Source organism: Conger conger, chromosome 6 (assembly GCF_963514075.1).
Source record: "Conger conger chromosome 6, fConCon1.1, whole genome shotgun sequence".
NCBI classification, from domain to species: domain Eukaryota; kingdom Metazoa; phylum Chordata; class Actinopteri; order Anguilliformes; family Congridae; genus Conger; species Conger conger.
This window is the reverse complement of record NC_083765.1, coordinates 43,474,666-43,496,870: the sequence shown is the minus strand read 5'-3', so window position 1 is coordinate 43,496,870 and position 22,205 is coordinate 43,474,666. Positions and strand designations below refer to the sequence as shown.

Below are 22,205 nucleotides of genomic sequence, written 5' to 3'. Positions count from 1 at the left end.
GATTGCGCCAGGGCAGGGGCCTTGAACAGGAGGTGACAGGTGAAGACTTTTGTTTATTTTTCCATTTGGGGGCGTGTGCTACCTCCCCCTTCTCCCTGCAGCTCCTGTTGTCTCCCTGTGTATCCTTGCAGGGATGTGTCACTGTGACATGTTCCTTCTCCAAAAATGTCATCAGTCACTCATTAAATAAGGAAGAGTAAATAGAGTAAATCAATGAATGTAGGAACATCAGATGTGGAGTTTCTTTGTAAAACTGTGTAGAACAGCAGTCACCATGCTGGGCTCTGCTATTCTCTTCTGGATCAGCTTCATCCTCCTCTTCCTCCTCTTCAGAACCAAGAGGCCCAAAAACTTCCCCCCCGGACCTCGACCCATCCCGATATTTGGAAACCTGCTGCAGCTGGACCTGGTAGATCTTCTCAACGATCTCAGGAAGGTACAGTAAAAAATGAAGTAATGGATAAGCTCAGCTTTCCATACACCCTCTCAGAACCTGATCAAAAAATGTTTTAAAAAAATGTGACGTATGAATTGGTCACATCTTTGGATTTTACCGTTTTTTCTATCAATTCTAGTGACAAAGATTTACTCATCGCAGACTTATTAATTGCTACTTAGGACATTGGTGGAATATGAATAGACGCCTTTTATGTGCAATACAGGATGAGAGCATCAGCTAAAGGTCTAAAATGTAAATGTGATGTAAAATGCATTTGTTTCACATAACTATAAGGATTGCACTCATAAGAAGATGCCATCATAGAGGTGAGACCCATCTCCTGTTGCGACTTCACCCAGATTCAACAGTACTGAGCAATCTGTAGTGTGTAAAATGTTCACTGAAAGAGTTCACACATTTCAGCCACAGTGATCCTTGCATGAAGTACAAGTACCTATTTAACAATAACCTTAGACATAAATATAGGTGGAAATGTATTGAAAAAGTAATAATGAATGCCAGTGTGGCTGTCTCTGCACAAGATGGCTTCATTTGATTTCTATCTTCCATTGTAAATGTAAGCTGTCAGAGCGCTATGGGAAGGTCTACAGTATCTATCTTGGGAGGAAGCCAGCTGTGGTGCTCAACGGCCTGCAGGCAATGAGGGAAGCACTGGTCACTCAATCTGTGGAGTTTGCTGGACGACCCAAAGGCCTTATGATAAATCATCTCTCGGAGGGGAAAGGTAATAACAGCTTTACCTGGCAGTCGGAGGGTTGCCGATTCGATTCCACCCTGGGTGTGTCGAAGTGTCCCTAAGCAAGACACCTAACCCCTGAAATGCTCCTGACAAGCTGGTTGGTGCCTTGCATGGCAGCCAATTGCCGTTGGTGTGTGAGTGTATGTATGGGTGAATGGAAAGCATCAATTGTACAGTGCTTTGAATAAAGGCGCTATATAAATGACAACCATTTACCATTCAAAATCAGACCACACTCTACTTGGCAGTTGGAACGCATAAAACTGTCTTGAGATTTGTAATTCTGAAAAAAGTAAATTTTAAAGGATGTGTTACCCACAATGACATGAATTAGAGACAAACAAATCGCATTCTTAAAGTACATATCCAGGTGTCTGGTTTACAGCTGAAGAAAGTGACATGGGCACTAGGGTATGAAATGATGCTCAAATAAAAAACTGAGAATTGTGAATTACTTCAACAAACAAAAAAAAAGAAAAAAGCTAAACTGGCGTGAAAATATAACAATGTCGAAAGTAAATGAATAGTGATGAAAATTAAAGCCTTACCTCGTGTTCACACTATGAGCAATTATTTCCTGTAAAAAAACAGTAAACAACTGGCCATTATGTTACTGTAAAATCAAAATTTTTATACTGTCACTGAAATTTACGGTTTTGTACTGTTAATGAAAAATACAGTATGAACCGTTTTTTAAATTACTTTCACAGTATTTTACAATTAACTGACTATTTAGTTTGTATTTTTTTACATACATTTTGATAAACCTTTTTTTATTTTTAACCTGAATTAATCCTGACTTAGCAGGTTATACACATAGGAATAGTCACACTACATACGATTAAAGGCACTTTTAATAAGGAAAAGGCTATAATAGACCTTACTGGTTGTCAGTCTTCACAAAATCTCTGTCCAAAGCTGGATACAAGCACAGAATGCAAACCATAACAAAATTTTCTTTGTGAATGTGATTTTTCAATAATGTGATTAAATGTGAGAGAAAAAAACCCACAGCTTCTTAAACCTGAGACAGAGCCTTCTCTCTCTCAAAATGCCTTTAGCTTTTTGCTGAAAATAGTGCAATAAAAGTACGAGGCACTTAGGCTCAGAAATATTGACATGATCAGCTACTGTATATCACCTTTTTTGACTCACAATATATTGAAAAATATGAAACAGTGTTTAGAAAACTAAACCAGGTGACCAGAACAGAACAGTTCAGTTGAAGAAACCACATAATTTGCTGTTAAACAGCTTTTAACGAGGGGACTGTTCCACAAAGCAGGATTAGAAAGTTAGCCAGATACAGTAAGTGTGAAAAGATTACATTATCGTGATAGTGTTTTGAATCTGTAAAGCAAAATTTGAATTAGCTATTTGAATATGATTAAATTATGAATCATGCTAACAAACCAAATTTCAGAAGTTATAGCATTTTTAAAGTCATCTGGCAAACTTACTAACCTTGCTTTGTGGAGTACCCACAGTTAAAGACAGTTGAGCTACATCATAGAATTACAACAAAACTCTCAGATATGATCTTGCCCTATATCATGTAACATCTGAATATAATGAATATATTGGCATATCAGTGGTAAAAAAAAGAACATTAAATAAAAAAATGTTTTGTCAATATAATGCTGTCCATCAAAAACAGTTAAAATAAAAATAAAAATATAATGAACACCACCAGACATGTTACATTATGTCCAAATATGAACTGTATGTTCAGGCTCTAACCAGGCACATGGTTAAGTGCGGAAGTCCAAATATTTGGTGATGGCAGGGGAGTGGTTAGTGAATGATTTATGGCCCACTCAAAGACACCAGTTCTCTCAATCCAACCTTGGTAGCCCTCTGTGTGTGTGTGTGTGTGTGTGTGTGTGAGAGAGAGAGAGAGAGAGAGAGAGAGAGAGAGAGAGAGAGAGAGAGAGAGAGAGAGATGAGTTCCAAAATAACTTTCATTGCAACTTCTCACATACAAAATCAGCGTGTGTGCCCCTCATTTCCTCTTATCATATGAACATAAAAATCCAAAGAAAAAATATCCCAAGCCCTGAACTAACCCCTCAGCAGCCAGCCAAAACATCCCAGCCTGGAACATTCAAACAGTTGTATGTGTAGTTTCAGAAACAGAACACAAATAACAGAGAGAATGACAGAAAGAATGCAAGGTGTGAGAATAAGAGATGTCATAAGTAAAAGAATGATTGAGAGAATAAAAAATAATATCAGAGTGACAGAATGGAAGAGGGATTCAGACTTTCTTCTCTGTAAGGGAGAGAGAGGAAGGTAGAAGAAGGGTGAGATTGAGAGGGAGAAAGAATTAGAGGAATGAGACAAGCTGGTGTTTTGATAAATATATATGAGTAATTGGATTGAGTAATCCGACCATTTTAAATGAAGTCCCACTCAAAGTCCATGAGTCTCCTCAGCAGAGTGGATACATGTGGATTGACTGTTGTTGTCTTTTTGTTGGTGACTTTGCCAGTTTTCTTTGATAAGACTTTGCCCCGTCCAGCCTTGGTGCCTCTTTCAGGGTTTATTCCAACGAAGTGCCTGAAAAATTATAGAGTTCCTTCAGACACTGTGTAAAAATCAAGTTGTGTAACTCAACTCAGATTAACAACACAATAAAAGGCAGCAAATGTATAGATGTGCAATAGCATGTCATTGAAAAGGTAAGAAAAAAACAGGTTAGACTGAAAGTATCTAACCTCTGGATGAATTTGAGTGTGCATGCTGCCTCTTCTTGGTATTGGAGATTAAAGGTGTAGAAGGTGGAAAATAATGCAGCAAGCCCCGTCAAGAAGGTGGGCTGGATCCCCTCGCATATGATGTGGCTCTCAAGGCTGACCATCCAGCGCTGAATACAGCTTCCTGCCGTTTCACCAGAAACTTTTAAGAATTTTCCTCTGGCAAATTTATGAATTTTTAGTCCATGTTTGAAATTAATTGTGTTGAGAGGTGAAAAAGAATGTTGTCATGTGTAGTAGTGGTTAACAAACCTTTTTTATCCATTATGAATATTCTGTCCATCTGTTTCTATAGTACCCTGAATCAATACTTCTCTAACATTTACTGCATCTCATTTCAACTGCCCCCAATAACAATAGTAGCACAGTAACATGCAGAGATGTGAAGTTTTTATTGTCACAGAGTAGTTATTGTGATATAAATTTGTGCATCTTGTTTGGCTTGTGGCAGAAAGAAGAACAGTTGTGGTTTTTTGACGCTCATACAACCATGGTACAGTCAGAGGTGCTTTTGATTTCCTGCCTTGGTCACACAGACAGCAATAGGTGTAGCACCATGTGAAGAGTGTTCGCCACTAAATCCCGGGAGGTTTACAGATGGGAATACACACAATAAAATAATAATGTCTACTCCCGGAACAGAGGGAGGAACAGAAAGGGAATAACCCAAATAAGATTCTCGAATACAAATAAAGATGAAGCCCCAAAAAACGGCTGGCGAAAATAAAACAACCCTTGGAAACCGGGGCGAATAACTCAACCAAAAGAAGTGCTTTTCACTTTTGCACTGGCGGTCACCGACCGATAAGGAAAATAAAGTACAACCTAGCATAAAAGGCTAGGCACAAAAATAAAAACCATGAGATGCAGCTCAGGACAAAATGAAAACCAAAATACACGTACCGGGGACACCGTCCCTCACCCACGGACTCACACGAGCTGACAAAATAAAAGAAAAACCAGAATCTTATCGGAAGACGTGAGCGAACACAACCAGCTGCACGTCTTCCTTTCCTTAGAACCTCTATAGCTGACTACAGCGAATAAATACCTGCACCGTACCGGACATTCACCGAGTCTACCTGGCGCATTTACCGGCTTAGTGCAAAGAGAGTTTGACACTAAAGCGATGGTGAACTGTCTGCACTGCCCTTAAATACCCACGGGAAGAACACTCCCCTGGCGCTAACAAGGACCAGGTGCAAACGATGAAGCCCTGCCCTCTGGTGGCTTCCTTTGGCAACCACTCCTCACCATGACAGAGTCAACTTGCAAAAACAGAGATCTCCAATTGTGCTCATTTCTCTAAACAATGTGTTTTTTCAGATAATATTCAAAACACTAGTTGGCTGGTAGGCAATATTGGCTTTTGCATCATTTTGGATTTTGGACTCAGAAAGTATACCACGTAAACCATTATATACAAAAGCTAGCTAACATTAGCACTGTGCTTCAACAAATGACCGGAAAAGATAACACTGGTAAACCAGACTGGAAGTCAGAAATTGCGGGTAACGTTATTTAGCTGAAGTAACAGTACTTGGCTATCCAGCTGTTTTACTGTAGCCTAGATCTGCAATATACAATATTCGCCAAACATTCTAACTGAACCTGAATCGCATTCCAAAGCTAAAAGCAAGCAGCATATGCATGTGATTTTCCTCCAGAAGATGAACGGAAATATACAGTTAATGTGACTGCTTACTGCATACAATAAACAGTGTGAGCTAGCCAGCTGCGTTACCTGTTGGGTTTTTTGTTCGGTCTAACGTTACGTAGCTGCAGTTTCTACTCTTCACATTTTGTATAAACAGCAAAACAAATCACTTAACTTGGTTGGTGAAAAAAACTCTATGGGAAAAATACAGGCATGAGTCCACAGTTATGGGCGCATTTGGGCAGGCTCAAAATCAACCGTTTCCTGGGGGCCGGGGCTCGGGTGGTACTGTCTTGAACGTATGTCTTGTTATGTTTGGTGTCTCTCCCCATCACTTGTGTCCCCCTCCCTTCCCCTCTCCTATGCCACTCCCCCCCCCCCCTCCCCCTCCGGCCCCCCTCAATCTGCGGCGTAGGGGAGGAGAGCAGTAACAGCCTACTCAGGGAAGAAGACGAAGACGAAGACTTGCTACTCCACCCCCCCCCCACCCCCCCCCCATCTCATATCCCATCCCCATATGCCTAAATAAAGTATGAAATAAGCAACAGGGGGAACATCTGACACCTCTGGAAGAATACAAGGGTACCAGTACTCCCCTGTTATAGATCAAACTGGCTCCAAAACACACTGCACCCAGATCAATCATACTGCTTGCCCAAGATACCGGGGACACAAAAAAATTTTTTTTTTTTAAATCAACCGTCTTCTAGTTATTAAAAAACCCCCCAAAAAACTGTATTGTACTGTATAGTTGTAAAATTTCACAGTAGCATGCTGTTTACGGCAAGTCATGCTTTTGGCGCCAAAAAAGCGCTGCATTTTACAGTATTTTACTGTACTTAAGAAAAACTGTACATTACTGTTAGAACTTGGCCGTATTTTTACAGTAATTTTTTACAGTGTGGGTCGCTCAGCTTCATAGAAAATGAATGGACTTCTGGCAACTGGTCGACCAAATACGCCTATTTCACAAGTTGGCGACCAAGACCGGAATGAGTGCGGACATTCTTCCGTAACTGGAGATTCAAGTATCTCAACACCAAAAACCAAGGACCGTGTGCTTATAGTTCTCCGTGCCAATATCCATGATATGTAGATGACGTTTGTAGATGATTGTTACCTACTTTGTAACCAAACCTCTCGAGTCTCACCCATTGACCGTGAGACACACGCATTTCAACCAGTTCACATGCTCACACGCCACACCTGTCTTTTCTCATGGTGGGTCCGCCGAGAAGGGATAAAACCCACTACACGGAAATAAACATGATTTTAAAAGCAGTCTCGTTGGATTTGGATCCACATTTGGACACTTGAGGATATTTTGACATTTTTTGGTGCTCTTTACCCGTCTGGCCGGTAGGTGGGGTTACTGTGAGGATCTGCCGTGTTTGTCCCACTCTGCACCTGCACGCTCAGAAAGGCGGTGTGCTCTGATGGGTGGGTATACTGTGAACAACGCTCCAGTAAGTTAGTACGTTTTAAATAGTAAAATATTGTTTCAGTTGAAAACTTCGACATATTTCATGTGTCACGTCATTTTTTTCTATGAATTGTAGTGTTTGGCTGCAATACAAAGTCCCAATGGGAGGTTTTTAACCTCCCATGTTGAATAATTTTATGCAAACTTAACGTTAGCTACTAGCTGCTATTGGCCTATGTTTGGGAACATTGTTTAAATATGCGCGAATATGAAAGTTTAAATGCAATTCCTTATGTTTTGCTTGTGCAGCCAATGAAAAGATGCCCCTGCGAAAATGATAGAGGTAATTGATGTTAATTCGAATTTAAATGTTTACTGACAGGGGTTTACAGTCTACCAGACAATTTTACAAGAAAAACACAAAGTATTTTATTTATTTATTTATTAAAATTCAATTTTCTTGACACTGCACCAATCTACCCCCACGTTGAAAAAGGCCCCCTGCCTAAACCTTGCAGGGCTCCCCCGAGATTTTGCGTTACGCCACTGGGCAATATCGTGATATTTTGAAGATATCGTATCGTACCATAAAATTTCATATCGGTTCATCCCTACCACACACACACAGTCAGTCACGCACGCACGCACATACACACTCAGTCACACCCTCGCACAAATGCTCACAAAGATCACCTCTCCCGAACTATTACACTTTTTTCTTACATGTGTAACTAAATCAATTTATTTTATTCAGCTGAGTTTGTCTTATTGGTTTGGCCCGTCATTTTCGGTTCTATTTGTTTTATTTGCGCTGGTCAATTATAAACTTAATTTTAAACTAAATTATAGTTTTATAGTTTATATAAACTCAATTATAAACTAAATTATAATTGGGAGAAGTGGATTCGGCCAAGGGGCCTCTGCGACCAAAACGTACACAATGTCAATTTGCTCCAGCCCTGATTTGTAATCTCACTCAGAGTTTTTCATGAAACTTGAGAGCCCTGTAGCAGCTAGTAGCTAAAGTTAAGTTTGCATAAAATTCTTCGACATGGGAGGTTAAAAACCTCCCATTGGGACTTTGTATTGCAGCCAAACACTACAATTCATAGAAAAAATGAATTACGTGACGAAGTTTTCAACTGAAACAATATTTTACTATTTAAAACGTACTGGAGTGTTGTTCACAGTATACCCACCCATCAGAGCACACCGCCTTTCTGAGCGTGCAGGTGCAGAGTGGGACAAACGCGGCAGATCCTCGCAGTAACCCCGCCTACCGGCCAGACGGGTAAAGATCACCAAAAAATGTCAAAAGATCCTCAAGTGTCCAAACGTGGCTCCAAATCCAACGAGACTGCTTTTAAAATCATGTTTATTTTCGTGTGGGTTTTATCCCTTCTCGGCCGACTCACCGTGAGAAAAGACAGGTGTGGCGTGTGAGCATGTGAACTGGTTGAAATGCGTGTGTCTCACGGTCAATGGGTGAGACTTGAGAGGTTTGCTTATATCACCATAGCTGTGCTAACGTTAGCTAGCGTTTGTAGCATATCGCTAGTTAGTGATTTCTGTTGTGGTTTTAAAGTTCTTTCATGACTTGTAATTATTTGGACATTAACTGTCATGAAGTATGAGTGTTCTAGCATAAGAAAACACAATCACCAGAGCTTTCTTTGGTGTCCGTCTGAAGGAATTAATGGTTGCAAATATGGTTGTTTCGTCTTAGAGACAGAGCAGAAAAAAAATGCTTCTGAACCAGTTTGCGCTCGGAACTCATCCATTTTCTGTGATGAACTAACTCAGAACCAAGCTACAGGAAGGCTGCCAGCACTCCTTCCTTCCTACCCAGAAATATGAGATAGGCCTATTGCTCATAGTGTGAACACAGGGTTGAGGATACCAGCCAAAATTCAATCTGAGAACGTTTTGCTTTTGTTTCTGTGTTGAACAATATGTTCAACGTGACCCTGGTATCAATCGATATTTATTAACATTGTTTTAAGAATATTGCCCGCAGTGGCCTGGAGGACTAACAACTTTGAATCTCTTAGGAGTTGGCATGACTGACGGGCCAATGTGGAAGGAGCACCGGAGATTTGCCCTCACAACCCTACGGAACTTTCGCATGGGGAAACCATCCATGGAGGAGAGGATTCTTGGAGAGATTTTCCACATAGTCAAACATTTGGAAAAGAATGCTGGTAGCACTTAATTGCAAATACACATTTACACTTCTGCTTCCTTTGTGGACTCTCTGTTTGTAGATATGAGTGTTCAGCTGTGTACCATGTTTTAAAAAGAATAGGTAACATGAACCATAAACAATTTGGGAATATGGCTAAAGAAAAAGCACTAATCTCTACTTGGCTGCCATTTCTGAAAGGCAAATCTACAGACCCCCAAACCCTGTTCCACAAGGCCGGATTCAACATCATCTGTACTGTCCTGTTTGGGACTCGGTTCAAACATGAAGATGAGTTTCTGCAGCTCAACATCCGCCATATCACGGAAAACTCCAAGATCATTAATGGCCTGTGGGGAATGGTAAGTGCTCCTAACTTAGCTCAAGCAGTAGGCTGAGAGTTGGACAGAACTCACTTTGACAGGAGACAATTTGGCATTTTACGTGAAAATGAGAAATGACATTTTCAAACTTCTTATTGAAGAACAAGAAAAAAATCTATCCCTCTATTTTTTTTTTTTCATTCAAAAATTGTTTTAATTCACAGGTACAAAAACATGTTGGCTATTTCCACTGCTAGAAAAACATCTGAAATGTTGCTTCTCTACAGGGTCTCCGTAATATACACACATAGATACAGTATCAGTGGTGGCTGGTGGGTTATAAGAAAAATATAATGAGAAGAATAAATGTTTATATAGCAACTTTGTCAGACTCAAGGTAGCTTTACAAGAACAAAGACAGCATACATATTGTACCTGTAAAACCTGTAATTTTCCACATTGTAGATTTATGATACTTTGCCGCTGCTGAGGACCCTCCCCCTGCCCTTCCAGAAGGCTTTTCAGAACATGCGCATGATCAGAAAGTCACTGGCAGACCAGGTGTCCCAGCACAAGGAGTCCCGGGTCCCAGGAGAGCCACGGGACCTAATTGACTGCTACCTAGATGAATTGGAAAAGGTACCATAGTACATATTCAACCACTATGCTCAGTGAAGCAAGGATGTAACATTAAATTTTATCACACTGTGACCTTTTCAAAATAATGACACTCAATGAGGATGGGTTCATAGTCCTTGCTGTCCTTATTTACTTTGCTGTCTTCATTGCTGTCTCTGTCAGAGAGGAGATGATGGCTCCTCCTTCAGTGAAAATCAGCTGGTCTATTATCTGCTGGACCTCCTCTTTGCTGGATCAGACACCACCTCCAACACACTCCTCACAGCCTTCCTGTACCTCATGACTCACCCAGATGTTCAGGGTGAGTTATCAGTTGCGTTTCTTTCGTTAACTCTGCATAAGACACACAGCTGCAACAGCCTTTAACATAGAGAACAGCCTCTCCTCGGCCAGTAACATGTGCCATATCTGTCTTTGGTCTCCAGAGAGGTGTCAGAAGGAGATCGATAAGGTGCTTGGGGAGAAGGAGCAGGCATCTTTTGAGGACAGGCACATGATGCCCTACACACAGGCCATGATCCATGAGGTTCAGCGAGTCGCTGACACAGCACCTCTCTCCGTGTTCCACGCCACCACCAAAGACACACGGCTGATGGGCTACGATATCCCCAAGGTGAGGCCACAAAGCATCTTTAACAAGACAGGATGGTAACAGAAGGACAGAACTGCCCCTGAGTCTAACAGTACAACTACTCCCTCTATTCAATTTATACCTTGCTCTTTTCCATATTTCCCTTTATGTCTCCTTCCCCCTCATCCCTTCTTATTGTCTTCCCTGCCTGTTCTGGTTTCAGGGGACCATCATTATCCCCAACCTCTCCTCTGTACTGAGTGAGGAAAGCCAGTGGATGTTTCCTCATGAGTTCAACCCCTCCAACTTCCTAAATGATCAGGGGAAGTTTGTGAAGCCAGAGGCCTTCATGCCTTTTTCTGCGGGTAAGAAACAGATACTTCCTGTGCAGTGAGTTTTGCTTTGGGTTGTTAAAGTGGAATAACTAGTGCAATACTACCGTAAATCCTCAAATTGTGGCCGGGGTCTTTTATTTACTTAGGCTGCACAAAGCACAGGTCTTTATTTGGGGCAGGCTTGTATTCGAGGCAGGCCTTTATTTCTTATTAGGCTTCTGTTGTAGAATTTCATTCTTAGAAATAAAGTAAAAGGCTACACTTAAAGTGGCCCAGCACATCAACACTTCCTGTAACCGTTCAGAAATCAATTAGTGTAGACTAATCAGGAACACCGTTTGGTAAGTCATAGTGTCAGACTTACTGTAGTTTATTGCAAATATTCTCAAACACAATAAATCACATGCAAGTCCAGAATCCATAAAATAAGAACTTGCCAGACACCTTCATGAACAATAACAAATTAGCGTAGATAACAACAAGTTAAGGATCTTTTTTTCCTAAAGTGCGTTTTATTGTGAGACATGCATTTCGTTTGGAGCAGCATACATTTTACATTGACATTTTTGTCATTTGGCAGACGCTTTTAATCCAAAGTGACTTACAAGTGCATAGGTTCTACCATAGGTTCTTCACATCCAGAACTAGAAAAATACACAAGGAATGCTGTTCTAAACATAGTCGTCATCATAAGTGCCATTATTATTATTATTATTATTATTTTTTTTTTTTTGGGGGGGGGGGGGGGTAGACAAGGATAGGGATATCAGAAAGGAGGGGCGGGGGAAATCAGGAGGGAGGACTAAGGTAGAGTTTGAAAAGGTGGGTTTTGAGTCTGCGTCGAAATAGGGGGAGGGATTCTGCTGTCCTGACAGTGGTAGGCAAATCATTGGAACCAGAGGAACCAGAACGGAAAACAGGCGTGTACGTGCAGCTCGACCGCCAGGTGCAAGTAGAGAGGGCGCATACCGGCAGGCTATCAAAAGACTCTTACCGGCGCCACAATTACTCAATATATGCTCCTGGGATTAGCATTATTGCTGAAATCTCGGCGGAGAACTCAGAGGCTGAGGATCTAGCCAACACAATACACGCAAAATACTGCCATGATAGTTGCGAGCCCAGGTCGGCGTGTATTTAGAGAGCTCCTTAGAGTTAACTTGACAGGAACCGGCGTAGAGACCCCCATAGGTTCCCTTCGTGCCAAATTACAAGAGCCATACACCACCAATCCTTTAATGGGCCGAACTTGACTGCCTTTCCCAGCTTGGAAACAACCACGGACGTACCAAGCCGCTGGTCTTTAGTCACTCTGTCCCCCTGAGTATTCAGTTGTAATTTAGGCTGAAAAGTTACAAGATGAATTAGAGTCATGGAGATCACGCAAGTTACAAACAAAATAGTTTATTCGCAGACAGGTAGGTTGTTAGCTTTAGAATATCACAGTCAATTACAAAATAGACAAATTGAAAATAAAAATTATAGAGTAAATACCCAGCCTGCTTTGGCTACACACCTATACAGAGTATGCAAAGTTGAGTGCCATCTTCCCTGATAGGCTTGTCTCCCTTTTTTATGCCAAATCATGTGTTTGATCCAGGCGGCAGTGCCATCAATTAGCCTGGTGGGGTTGTCAAATCTAAAATTTAGGCCCCCTCCTTTGGGTGTTGCCAAGCAAGGGTAAATAGAGAATTAGATGATTTACCAGAGAGGACATTCCACTGTTTCCAGTTTTACATTGAGTTCCTGAAACTATGGTTTATTCAACTCCATTTGGTATGGGATGTATCTCATCCGATTCCTTGATTTTACTGGATCGCATCCATACCAAACAGATTATCCTAATGTCTTATTATGGTGCAGTTATCATGAAACCTCCCTCCTGAGTACATGCAATTCATGTTATTACTACATAAGACATAATGCAATACAAGGATCACATGGGCAATGTTTACAAGGTTTTACCGGGTCTATTGACCATCTCAACAACAGTTTTGAAGTTTTCATCCAGGAGAGCAGTCACTGGGGTAATGACAGCTGTGCCCAAAGGAGGGCACTGTGGTACTGTCCGGAGTCTTTCCCCTTGGAAGTGACCAGGTATGGGGTCACGGGAGAGGTCGCAAATGTTTTGGCTCACATTCTTTTCCCATGAGTTTTTAATGGCCCTCATGGCCTAATTGACCTTGAACCACTCATACACCCATCATATATCTACCCCTTATCTCCTTGGTGTCAATGGTCTGAAACTCCCCAAAAGGTAATCCAAACAGCATTGTCCTTTGTCCCTTTTGACACATACCAGGAGCCCCAGCTCACAGGCTCCTCACAAATGGCAGCCCTTCTTGAGTCACACTTTGCCTCCCTCCTACAACTGCTTCAGCCTTTGGCAAGCAACTCAGAAGGGGGCAGCAAGCGACTGGTTCTCTAGCTTGAGAGCAATGTGTTGGAGACCCATGGTGTAGGAAAACAACTTTTCATTGGCAACAGTATTAAACCAACCAACAATATAAAATATTAAGAAGAGCTCTTTTATTTCATTGAGTTAAATCGAAACAATGTCTTCTAGTGCTCATGGACTGGTAGGCAATATTACCAATCAATTAATACCAATCAATTATTGCTTGAATGCCACAGCCTATTTGAGTATTGTTGCTGACCATGTGCATCCCTTCATGTCCACAATGTACCCATCTTCTAATGGCTACTTCCAGCATTATAATGCACCATGTCACAAAGCAAAACTCATCTCAAACTGTACATGTACATGGCAATGAGTCCAATGTTCTTCAGTGGCCTTCCCAGTCACCGGATCTGAATCCAAGACCTTTGGGATGTGGTAGAATGGGGGATTTGTAGCATGAATGTGCAGCTAACAAATCTGCAGAAATTTTGTGATGCAATCATGTAAACATGGAACAGAATCTCAAAGGAATGTTTTCAACATCTTGTGGAATCCATGCCATTAAGAATTGAGGCTGTTTTGAGAGCAAAGGGTGGCACAATCCAGTAATTGCATAGTGTTTCTAATAAAGTGCTCAGTGAGTGAAATCTTTAGACAATTTTTGGCAGTTTAAAATGACACAGTGCGGGTGTGTGTTGCAGGGCCTCGGGTGTGTCTGGGAGAGGGTCTCGTACGCATGGAGCTCTTCCTGATTCTCGTGACGCTGCTACGCCGCTTCAAGTTCGTCTGGCCTGAAGACGCAGGGGTGCCAGACTACACCCCTGTTTTTGGTGTCACTCACTCGCCCAAACCCTATAAAATGGTTGTTAGACTAAGAGGTAGTGAAGGCCTCTAGTGCCCCGTGTATTTTGTGGTGCACTGTCAGTATCTATGCACTGTGTGTGTGTGTGTGTGTGTGTGTGTGTGTATGTCTGTGCGCGTGCATGCACGCATGGTTATTCAAAGACAGTCTTGATAAGAGCACCAGTATATGCCTAAAATAAAATATAAAACACAAATGTTCATGCTTAAATTGCCACTGCTACAAGGTAATCAGTGAGAATGTGCAAACGATGCATCCATATAGGGTGACGTCAGGGAATTTGGGACACTTCAGTTTCTGAGTCTGCCATTCTGTGTCAATGCTTGGCTGTCCATTCACCTTCAAGACATCAAATCTCAACACGTCAACCAGTACTAACTACAGCAATTAATATGTGGACAGTGGTGTATTTTCAACAAATATAGATAGAGAGGAAAATAATATTTGTTATCACAACATTTAGGTTTCTTATTGAGTTAGGACTCAAGTCAAGAAGTTATGAACGCAACATTTAGGATGTATGACCAGAAACAAGCAGTTAATTTTGTCACAGTTTACTTTGAAGAATGTGCAGCAAGCACACAGTTGTTTCTAAGTGGGTTTAAGCCATTGTCTTGTTTCCGTAGGTTCATTCTTGTAATTAAATAGACAGATAAATACAAAGATGATGCCTGTGTTCAAAACCACGCACTGGCATAGTACTCATACTAAATTTCAGGCTTATTTTAATTGAAATAGTAATAGTATGCTCAGTACAGGGTTTTGAACGCAACCCATGTCAACAATGTCAAATGAAAGGCAGGAATACACCCTGGACAGGTCACCCATCCACCTGAGCCAATACACCATTCATTCGCACATTCATACATACAGCAATTAGCCTGTATAAACTGTGTCTTTGGACTGTGAGAGGAAGCTGGAGAATCTGGATAAAACCCACATGGACAGCGGTCCCTTGGCCGGCATTCTAACTCAGTACCTTCTAGCTGTGAGGCAACAATGCTAATCACTGCCAAAATCATACATTAGAACTGAAAATAATATAAAAACCAACTCCAGAAAGTGACATATCACTTGAAGGTCAAATATTGCATCCCAGCCATTCACTTTCAGTTAACTTCAAGAGTAAATTCAATTCATCTAGAAATCTCAGCGGTGATGTTTGTTATAGTTTGGTACAGATGTAACTGATACTGCCAGACTAATCCCTAGGTTCACATAGAGGGTGATTTTGCACAATGAAGCATAATTACTGCTGGTCCCTTAAACGTGACCTTAAATTACTCATTTCTTGTTGGTAATCTTTAGCCAGGGTGATATCTGTGACTTTCAACAGAAAGTTTATCGAATTACACTCATAGCTTTGTCAAAGGCATATATATCTCTAAATCCCATATTATAGGCTTGGGATTTCCCATTGTCCAGTACAAAGCATTAGGCATGGCCTCATGACAAACTGGATCTGCTCTTCTAACCTGACAAAAGACTTAATTATCAAAGAATCCAGAGAGGTGGGGCAAATATGAGTCTATATACAGCATGTCTGTTTGTGTTTTGATAATAATTGTCCAGTAGACCAGTAGAGCAGTAGTCACAATGCTGGGATCCCTAATTCTCCTTTGGACTGGCTTCTGGCTCCTTTTTGTCCTCTTTTTCACTGTTAAAAACGGAATGAATGCAAAAAACCCCACACCGGTCCATACCATGGGCCAGCGAGACTTGCAGGGTTAAATAAAGAAGAGTAAATCATTGAGTCAATCATTGAAAGTAGAAACGTCAGGGGTGGACTTTGTTTGTTAAACAGTGGTGCAAAGGAAAGTAGAAGAGTAGTCACCATGCTGGGCTCTGTGATTCTCCTCTGGATCAGCTTCAGCCTCCTTATCCTGCTCTTCAGAACTAGGAGGCCCAGAAACTTCCCCCCCGGACCTCGGCCCATCCCAATTTTCGGAAATCTGCTGCAGTTTAACCTAGTAGATCTTCTCAATGATTTCAAGAAGGTACAGTAATAGCTGAAGTAATGAATAAGTGCAAATTTCTGTACACCCTCTCAAAACCTGATTATGTCCTCGAAATTAGATATTAAATGTGACATGAATTGGTCACATCTTTGGATTTTACTGTTTTTACTATCAGTTCTAGTGACAAAGATTTACCCATCGCAGACTAATTAATTGCTTCTAAGAACATTGGTGATATATGAATCTAGGCCTTTCATATGCAATACTTTTAAGTCACTCAGGATATCAGGCATCTGTAAATGTGATGTAAAATGCATTAGTTTCACATAACAATATATATATATATGTGTGTGTGTGTGTGTGTGTGTGTGTGTGTGTGTGTGTGTGTGTGTGTGTGTGTGTGTGTTTCTTTTTTGTGTGTGTTAGTATAAAATAACACATTTGAGATTTCCAAATATTCATTTTCCAAAAGTTTAATTTTACTGAGACATTTTTATATTTAATTTTAAAAAGTAACATATTATTGTAAGCAATCGACTACTTTTTACATAAAAACTTGATCAAGGCTGTCTGAGATAAGGAGCACAGTGACAAGTTATCCAACAGGCTCGGAACAACCTCCCTGCTGATTGTATTATAGAACTGCAGGACAGTGTTGGCTCAGAGAAGTGATGCAGTTTTAACACCGAAGGGTGGTCTCAAAAAATATTGATTTGATTCAGTTTTTAACTATTCTGCCAAATTACTAAAATGTAATGTCAAATGTATTATTTAGGACCTTTCATTGAATTCTTAAAAAAATAATTCAATGAAAGGTCCAGACTTTTGCACAGTACTGTATTTAACAATAACCTTAGAGATATTTGGGGGAAAATATGGGTGGAAAAAGTAATAATGAATGTCAATGTGCCTGTCTGCACAATATGGCTATTCATTTGATTTCCATCTTCCATTGTAAATGTAAGCTGTCGGAGCGCTATGGGAAGGTCTACAGTATCTATCTTGGGAGGAAGCCAGCTGTGGTGCTCAACGGCCTGCAGGCAATGAAGGAAGCACTGGTCACTCAATCTGTGGATTTTAGTGGACGGCCCAAAGGCCTTATGGTAAATCATTTGTCGGAGGGGAAAGGTAATAATAGCTACCTTACACCATTCAAATTCACGCCACACACTTCAAAGATTCCTCTTGGCAGTTATTGGCATGTATTAAGATGTTAAAATCATGAGAATATTGTAAGTTAATTTTAAAGTGTGCAAGTATTACCCACAATGACATGAATTTGAGACAAACAAATCACGTTCTCAAAGTAGTACTGTACATATCCAGATCTGGTTTACAGAATACAAGCTGAAGAAATAGATACAGGCACTTGGCACAAATGGTACTCTAATAGGAAACATAAAATTGCAAATGACCACAACAAAAATAATAAACAAAGCTACACTGGCTTGGGAATATAACTAAAATGGGAAAAGTAAATGACTACAGAGATGAAAACGAAAGCCTTCAAAATGATGGTATCACTCAATATTTCTTAAAGATTTTTTAAGAATATTGCCACTAGTGGCCTGGAGGACTAACAACTTTGAATCTCTTAGGAGTTGGCATGACTGATGGGCCAATATGGAAGGAGCACCGGAGATTTGCCCTCACAACCCTACGGAATTTTGGCATGGGGAAACAATCCATGGAGGAGAGGATTCTGGGAGAGATTTCCTACATAGTCACACATTTGGAAAATAATGCTGGTAGCACTGATAGCAAAATACACATTTACACATCTGCTTCCTTTGTGGACTTCTCTCTGTTTGTAGATATCATAGTTCAGTTGTGTGCAATGTTTTTGTATGAATCATGAACCATAATCTCACAATTTAGGAATTTATGAAAGGGCACTAATCTCTATTTTGCTGCCATTTCTGGAAGGCAAATCTACAGACCCCCAAACCCTGTTCCACAAGGCCGGATTCAACATCATCTGTACTGTCCTGTTTGGGACTCGATTCAAACATGAAGATGAGTTTTTGCAGCTCAACATCCGCTGTATCAGAGAAACCACAAAGATCATCAATGGCCCCTGGTCCATGGTAAGTGCTCCAAACTCAGCCCAAACAGTAAGCATGAGCATTTAAGTGAAAATGAGAAATGAAAATTTCAAACTGCTTAATGAAGAGCAAGAAAAAAAACTAATCCCTCTACTTTTTAAAATTGGTTTAATTTACAGGCACAAAGAAATATTGAGATTTGTCATTTTTTTAAATCACACGTGTTTTATGTGCACATTGTCAGATTTTTTAAAGTGCCATTTTTATACATTTTCATTTCACCATTTACAAATTACAGCAGTGTTTATATATAATCCCCCCATTTCAGGGCACCATAATGTTTGGGACACAGCAATGTTATGTAAATGAAAGCAGTCATGCTGAGAATTTTATTGCATATTCTTTGCATGCCATGACTTCCTGATGTATGCGACCTATGAACATCAATATGGTCTGGATATCTTATTTTCCGGTTGTCCTACAAGCGAAAATAATTTGCATTTGAATGGATCTGTGTGAGAATTGGGGGGTGGGTCTATATTCAGCTGTAAATTATGCTGATACAGTATGGAACACATTTGTTGGCTCAATGGCTTTAAGTCATCAAGGGTCCAAGGTATCAAATGAGCCACAAACAACCATGCTGTCAGATATGCAGAAGATAAGAAAATAATTGTTTCCCCTGAATATTTTTTCCATTGAGTTCAACAGGAAACTTTGTCAGGGGAAACAATTATTTTTCTATCTCCTGCAGCATCTTGCAGCAGCACAGTGGTTTGATACTCATTTAATACCCTTGAACTCTTGAAGACTTAAAGCCAACACTGCTGTAATTTCTTCATTAAATCAAAATATATAAAACGGCCCTTTATTAAAATCGGTACAGACGCAAATAAATAAATGGTGGGTCTTTGTCCCAAACATTATGGAGGGCACTGTATATACTATATATGGTTTATAATAAAAATATAATAAGAAAAATAATACTTTATTTATATAGCGACTTTGTCGGACTCTATGTTGCTTTACAAAAACAAAAAACTGGTAAAATGCATACATACTGTACCTGCAAAACCTGTAATCTTCACACTGCAGATTTATGATACTTTGCCGCTGCTCAGGAACCTCCCCCTGCCCTTCCAGAAGGCCTTTGAGAACATCAGCATGATCAGAAAATCACTAGGAGACCGGGTGTCTCAACACAAGGAGTCTCGGGTCCCGGGAGAGCCACGGGACCTAACTGACTGCTACCTAGATGAAATGGAAAAGGTACCACATACCTCAGTAAAGCGTGGATCCATCCATCCATCCATTATCTTAACCTGCTTATCCTGAACAGGGTCGTAGGGGGGCTGGCGCCTATCCCAGCATACATTGGCTGAAAGGCAGGAATACACCCTGGACAGGTCGCCAGTCCATCGCAGGGCACACACATCATTCACTCACCCACGGGCAATTTAGACTCTCCAATCAGCCTAACCTGCATGTCTTTGGACTGTGGGAGGAAACCCACATGAACACGGGGAGAACATGCAAACTCCACACAGAGAGGCCCCGGCAGACCAGGATTCGAACCCAGAACCTCCTTGCTGTGAGGTGGCAGTGCTACCCACTGCACCATCCGTGCCGCCCTGAAGCGGGGATGTACATTCAATTTTAGTACATTGTCACCTTTTCAAAATAATGAAATAAAACAATGATACTCAATGATGGATCTCTCCTTGCTGTCTTCATTGATGTCTCTGTCAGAGGGGAGATGATGGCTCCTCCTTCAGTGAATATCAGCTGGTTTGTTATCTGCTGGACCTCCTCTTTGCTGGAACAGACACAACCTCCAACTCACTCCTCACAGCCTTCCTGTACCTCATGACTCACCCAGATGTTCAGGGTGAGTTATCAGTTGTGTTTCTCTGGTTGCCTCTGCATGAGACTGAAATGCACACAGCTGCAACAGCCTTTAACGTGGAGAAAAGCCTCTCCCAGCTCAGTGACGTGTGCCATCTCTCCCTGTGTTCTCCAGAGAGGTGTCAGAAGGAGATCGATGAGGTGCTTGGGGAGAAGGAGCAGGCCACATTTGAGGACAGGCACAGGATGCCCTACACACAGGCCATGATCCACGAGATTCAGCGAGTCGCCGACACAGCACCTCTCGCTGTGTTCCATGCCACCACCAAAGACACACGGCTGATGGGCTATGATATCCCCAAGGTGAGGCCACAGAGCATCCTTTACTAGACCCAATGGCAGCTCAGATGGAAGCACAGAACAGCCCCTGAAACCAACAGTACTACTGTCAGCAAACTTCTACAGCTTTCCTCTTTAATTTATAGCTCCCACTTTTCCATATCTCCCTCTATGTCTCCTTCCCCCTCATCCCTCCATCTTGTCTTCCCTGCCTGTTCTGGTGTCAGGGAACCATCATCATCCCCAACCTCTCCTCTGTACTGAGTGAAGAAACCCAGTGGAAGTTTCCTCATGAGTTCAACCCCTCCAACTTCCTAAACGATGAGGGGGAGTTTGTGAAGCCAGAGGCCTTCATGCCCTTCTCTGCAGGTAAGAATCAAACACATCCTGAGGAGTGACTTTGCTTTGGGTTGTTAAAGTGAAATAAGCAATGTAATGCCGAGTGCAATACTAGTTGCATGAACAGCATGTAATATGATCAGAGCCTGCTCTGTATATTTAAGCCCTGAATTGTACGCCCTATGGATGGTGTAAGCCCTAAAGAACTGCATAGAGTTGTTCTGCCAGAAGCCGGTTCTGAATATGATCAATACAATTGCAGGGATTTTTAGCAGCCCAAGTTTTAGAAGAATGTCAAAGGATATCTATATGAAATGAATGCAGCACTGGTATTCATATGTACAAAATATTAATCGGCTTAACTTGGGTATATTTTGAGAATGTCCTCTTAACAATGGGCTGTGAATTTTAAAGAAATGTGAAATTCCATGCTGATAACATACGATTTGGTGGTGTTATTTTATATTGGCTGCAGTTCATATAATTTCAAAATATACAGTGCAGTACATATCTATTGGGAAACAATTTTGGCAGCACTGCAGCGCATTCAGTTTGAAAAACTAATATGAGTGTCAGCTTTCTACACACCTTTCTAATACACAGTTTCGCCATTTTAGGGGAGCAAATGCAATTGGACAAACGCCTGCTCAGCTGTTCATTGGCCAACTATGTGTCATTAAATAATTTCATGCACAAGAAAGCTAACAAAAGGCGACAGACAGCACTTTACAGTATCTGCGCATTCGACAGCAAACATCTCATTGTGATTTGCAATCATTACCAGCCTACCAGTCTGCCCTTGCCCCCCACCCTACGCCCCCTCCTGCCCTGTGCACAGTGATGGATTTGGGAATTCAAATGCTTGAAGCTTTTATATCGTTTGGCTTTGACGGTTTGACATGACACCGTGTGGATGTGTGTAACAGGGCCCCGGGTGTGTCTGGGAGAGGGTCTCGCACGCATGGAGCTCTTCCTGATTCTTGTGACGCTGTTACGCCGCTTCAAGTTCATCTGGCCTGAAGACGCAGGGGTGCCGGACTACACGACTGTTCTTGGTGCCACTCAATCACCAAAACCCTATAAAATGTTTGTTAGACTAAGAGGTAGTGAAGGCCTCTAGTGCCCTATGTATTTTGTGGTGCACTGTCAGTATCTATGCACTGTGTGTGTGTGTGTGTGTGTGTGTGTGTGTGTGTGTGTGTGTGTGTGTGTGTGTGTATGTCTGTGCGCGTGCATGCACGCATGGTTATTCAAAGACAGTCTGGATAAGAGCACCAGTATATGCCTAAAATAAAATATAAAACACAAATGTTCATGCTTAAATTGCCTCT

General features: G+C 41.3%; 2 protein-coding genes across 3 annotated transcripts; both read left to right on the top strand.

Moving 5' to 3' along the window:
- The first annotated feature begins 235 nt into the window (after positions 1-235).
- On the top strand, positions 236-14,862 carry LOC133130218 (cytochrome P450 2F5-like). Its single transcript, XM_061244617.1, has 9 exons — positions 236-436; positions 1,022-1,184; positions 9,087-9,236; positions 9,419-9,579; positions 10,006-10,179; positions 10,342-10,480; positions 10,605-10,792; positions 10,974-11,115; positions 14,188-14,862. Exons 1-9 carry the CDS (start codon positions 275-277, stop codon positions 14,379-14,381), a joined length of 1,473 nt encoding a protein of 490 aa, XP_061100601.1. The 5' UTR covers positions 236-274; the 3' UTR covers positions 14,382-14,862.
- Positions 14,863-16,167: 1,305 nt separating this feature from the next.
- LOC133130217 (cytochrome P450 2F2-like) lies at positions 16,168-22,183 on the top strand. 2 transcript variants are annotated; one of them, XM_061244615.1, is made up of 9 exons: positions 16,168-16,345; positions 17,272-17,434; positions 17,905-18,054; positions 18,233-18,393; positions 19,447-19,620; positions 20,101-20,239; positions 20,372-20,559; positions 20,763-20,904; positions 21,801-22,183. In XM_061244615.1, exons 1-9 carry the CDS (start codon positions 16,184-16,186, stop codon positions 21,992-21,994), a joined length of 1,473 nt encoding a protein of 490 aa, XP_061100599.1. In that variant the 5' UTR covers positions 16,168-16,183; the 3' UTR covers positions 21,995-22,183. The 2 variants fall into 2 exon arrangements, with proteins under 2 accessions (XP_061100599.1, XP_061100598.1); XM_061244614.1 differs by having other exon boundaries at positions 20,101-20,559.
- Positions 22,184-22,205: the final 22 nt, after the last annotated feature.

Excerpts from the sequence above, each read along its gene's own strand:
- LOC133130217 (XM_061244614.1), top strand. The coding sequence starts at position 16,184 with ATGCTGGGCTCTGTGATTCTCCTCTGGATCAGCTTCAGCCTCCTTATC. Across the intron at positions 17,435-17,904 it reads TCATTTGTCGGAGGGGAAAG|GAGTTGGCATGACTGATGGG; the intron begins GTAATAATAGCT and ends TGAATCTCTTAG. Across the intron at positions 18,055-18,232 it reads ACATTTGGAAAATAATGCTG|GCAAATCTACAGACCCCCAA; the intron begins GTAGCACTGATA and ends CATTTCTGGAAG.
- LOC133130218 (XM_061244617.1), top strand. The coding sequence starts at position 275 with ATGCTGGGCTCTGCTATTCTCTTCTGGATCAGCTTCATCCTCCTCTTC. Across the intron at positions 437-1,021 it reads TTCTCAACGATCTCAGGAAG|CTGTCAGAGCGCTATGGGAA; the intron begins GTACAGTAAAAA and ends TGTAAATGTAAG. Across the intron at positions 10,481-10,604 it reads GACTCACCCAGATGTTCAGG|AGAGGTGTCAGAAGGAGATC; the intron begins GTGAGTTATCAG and ends TTTGGTCTCCAG.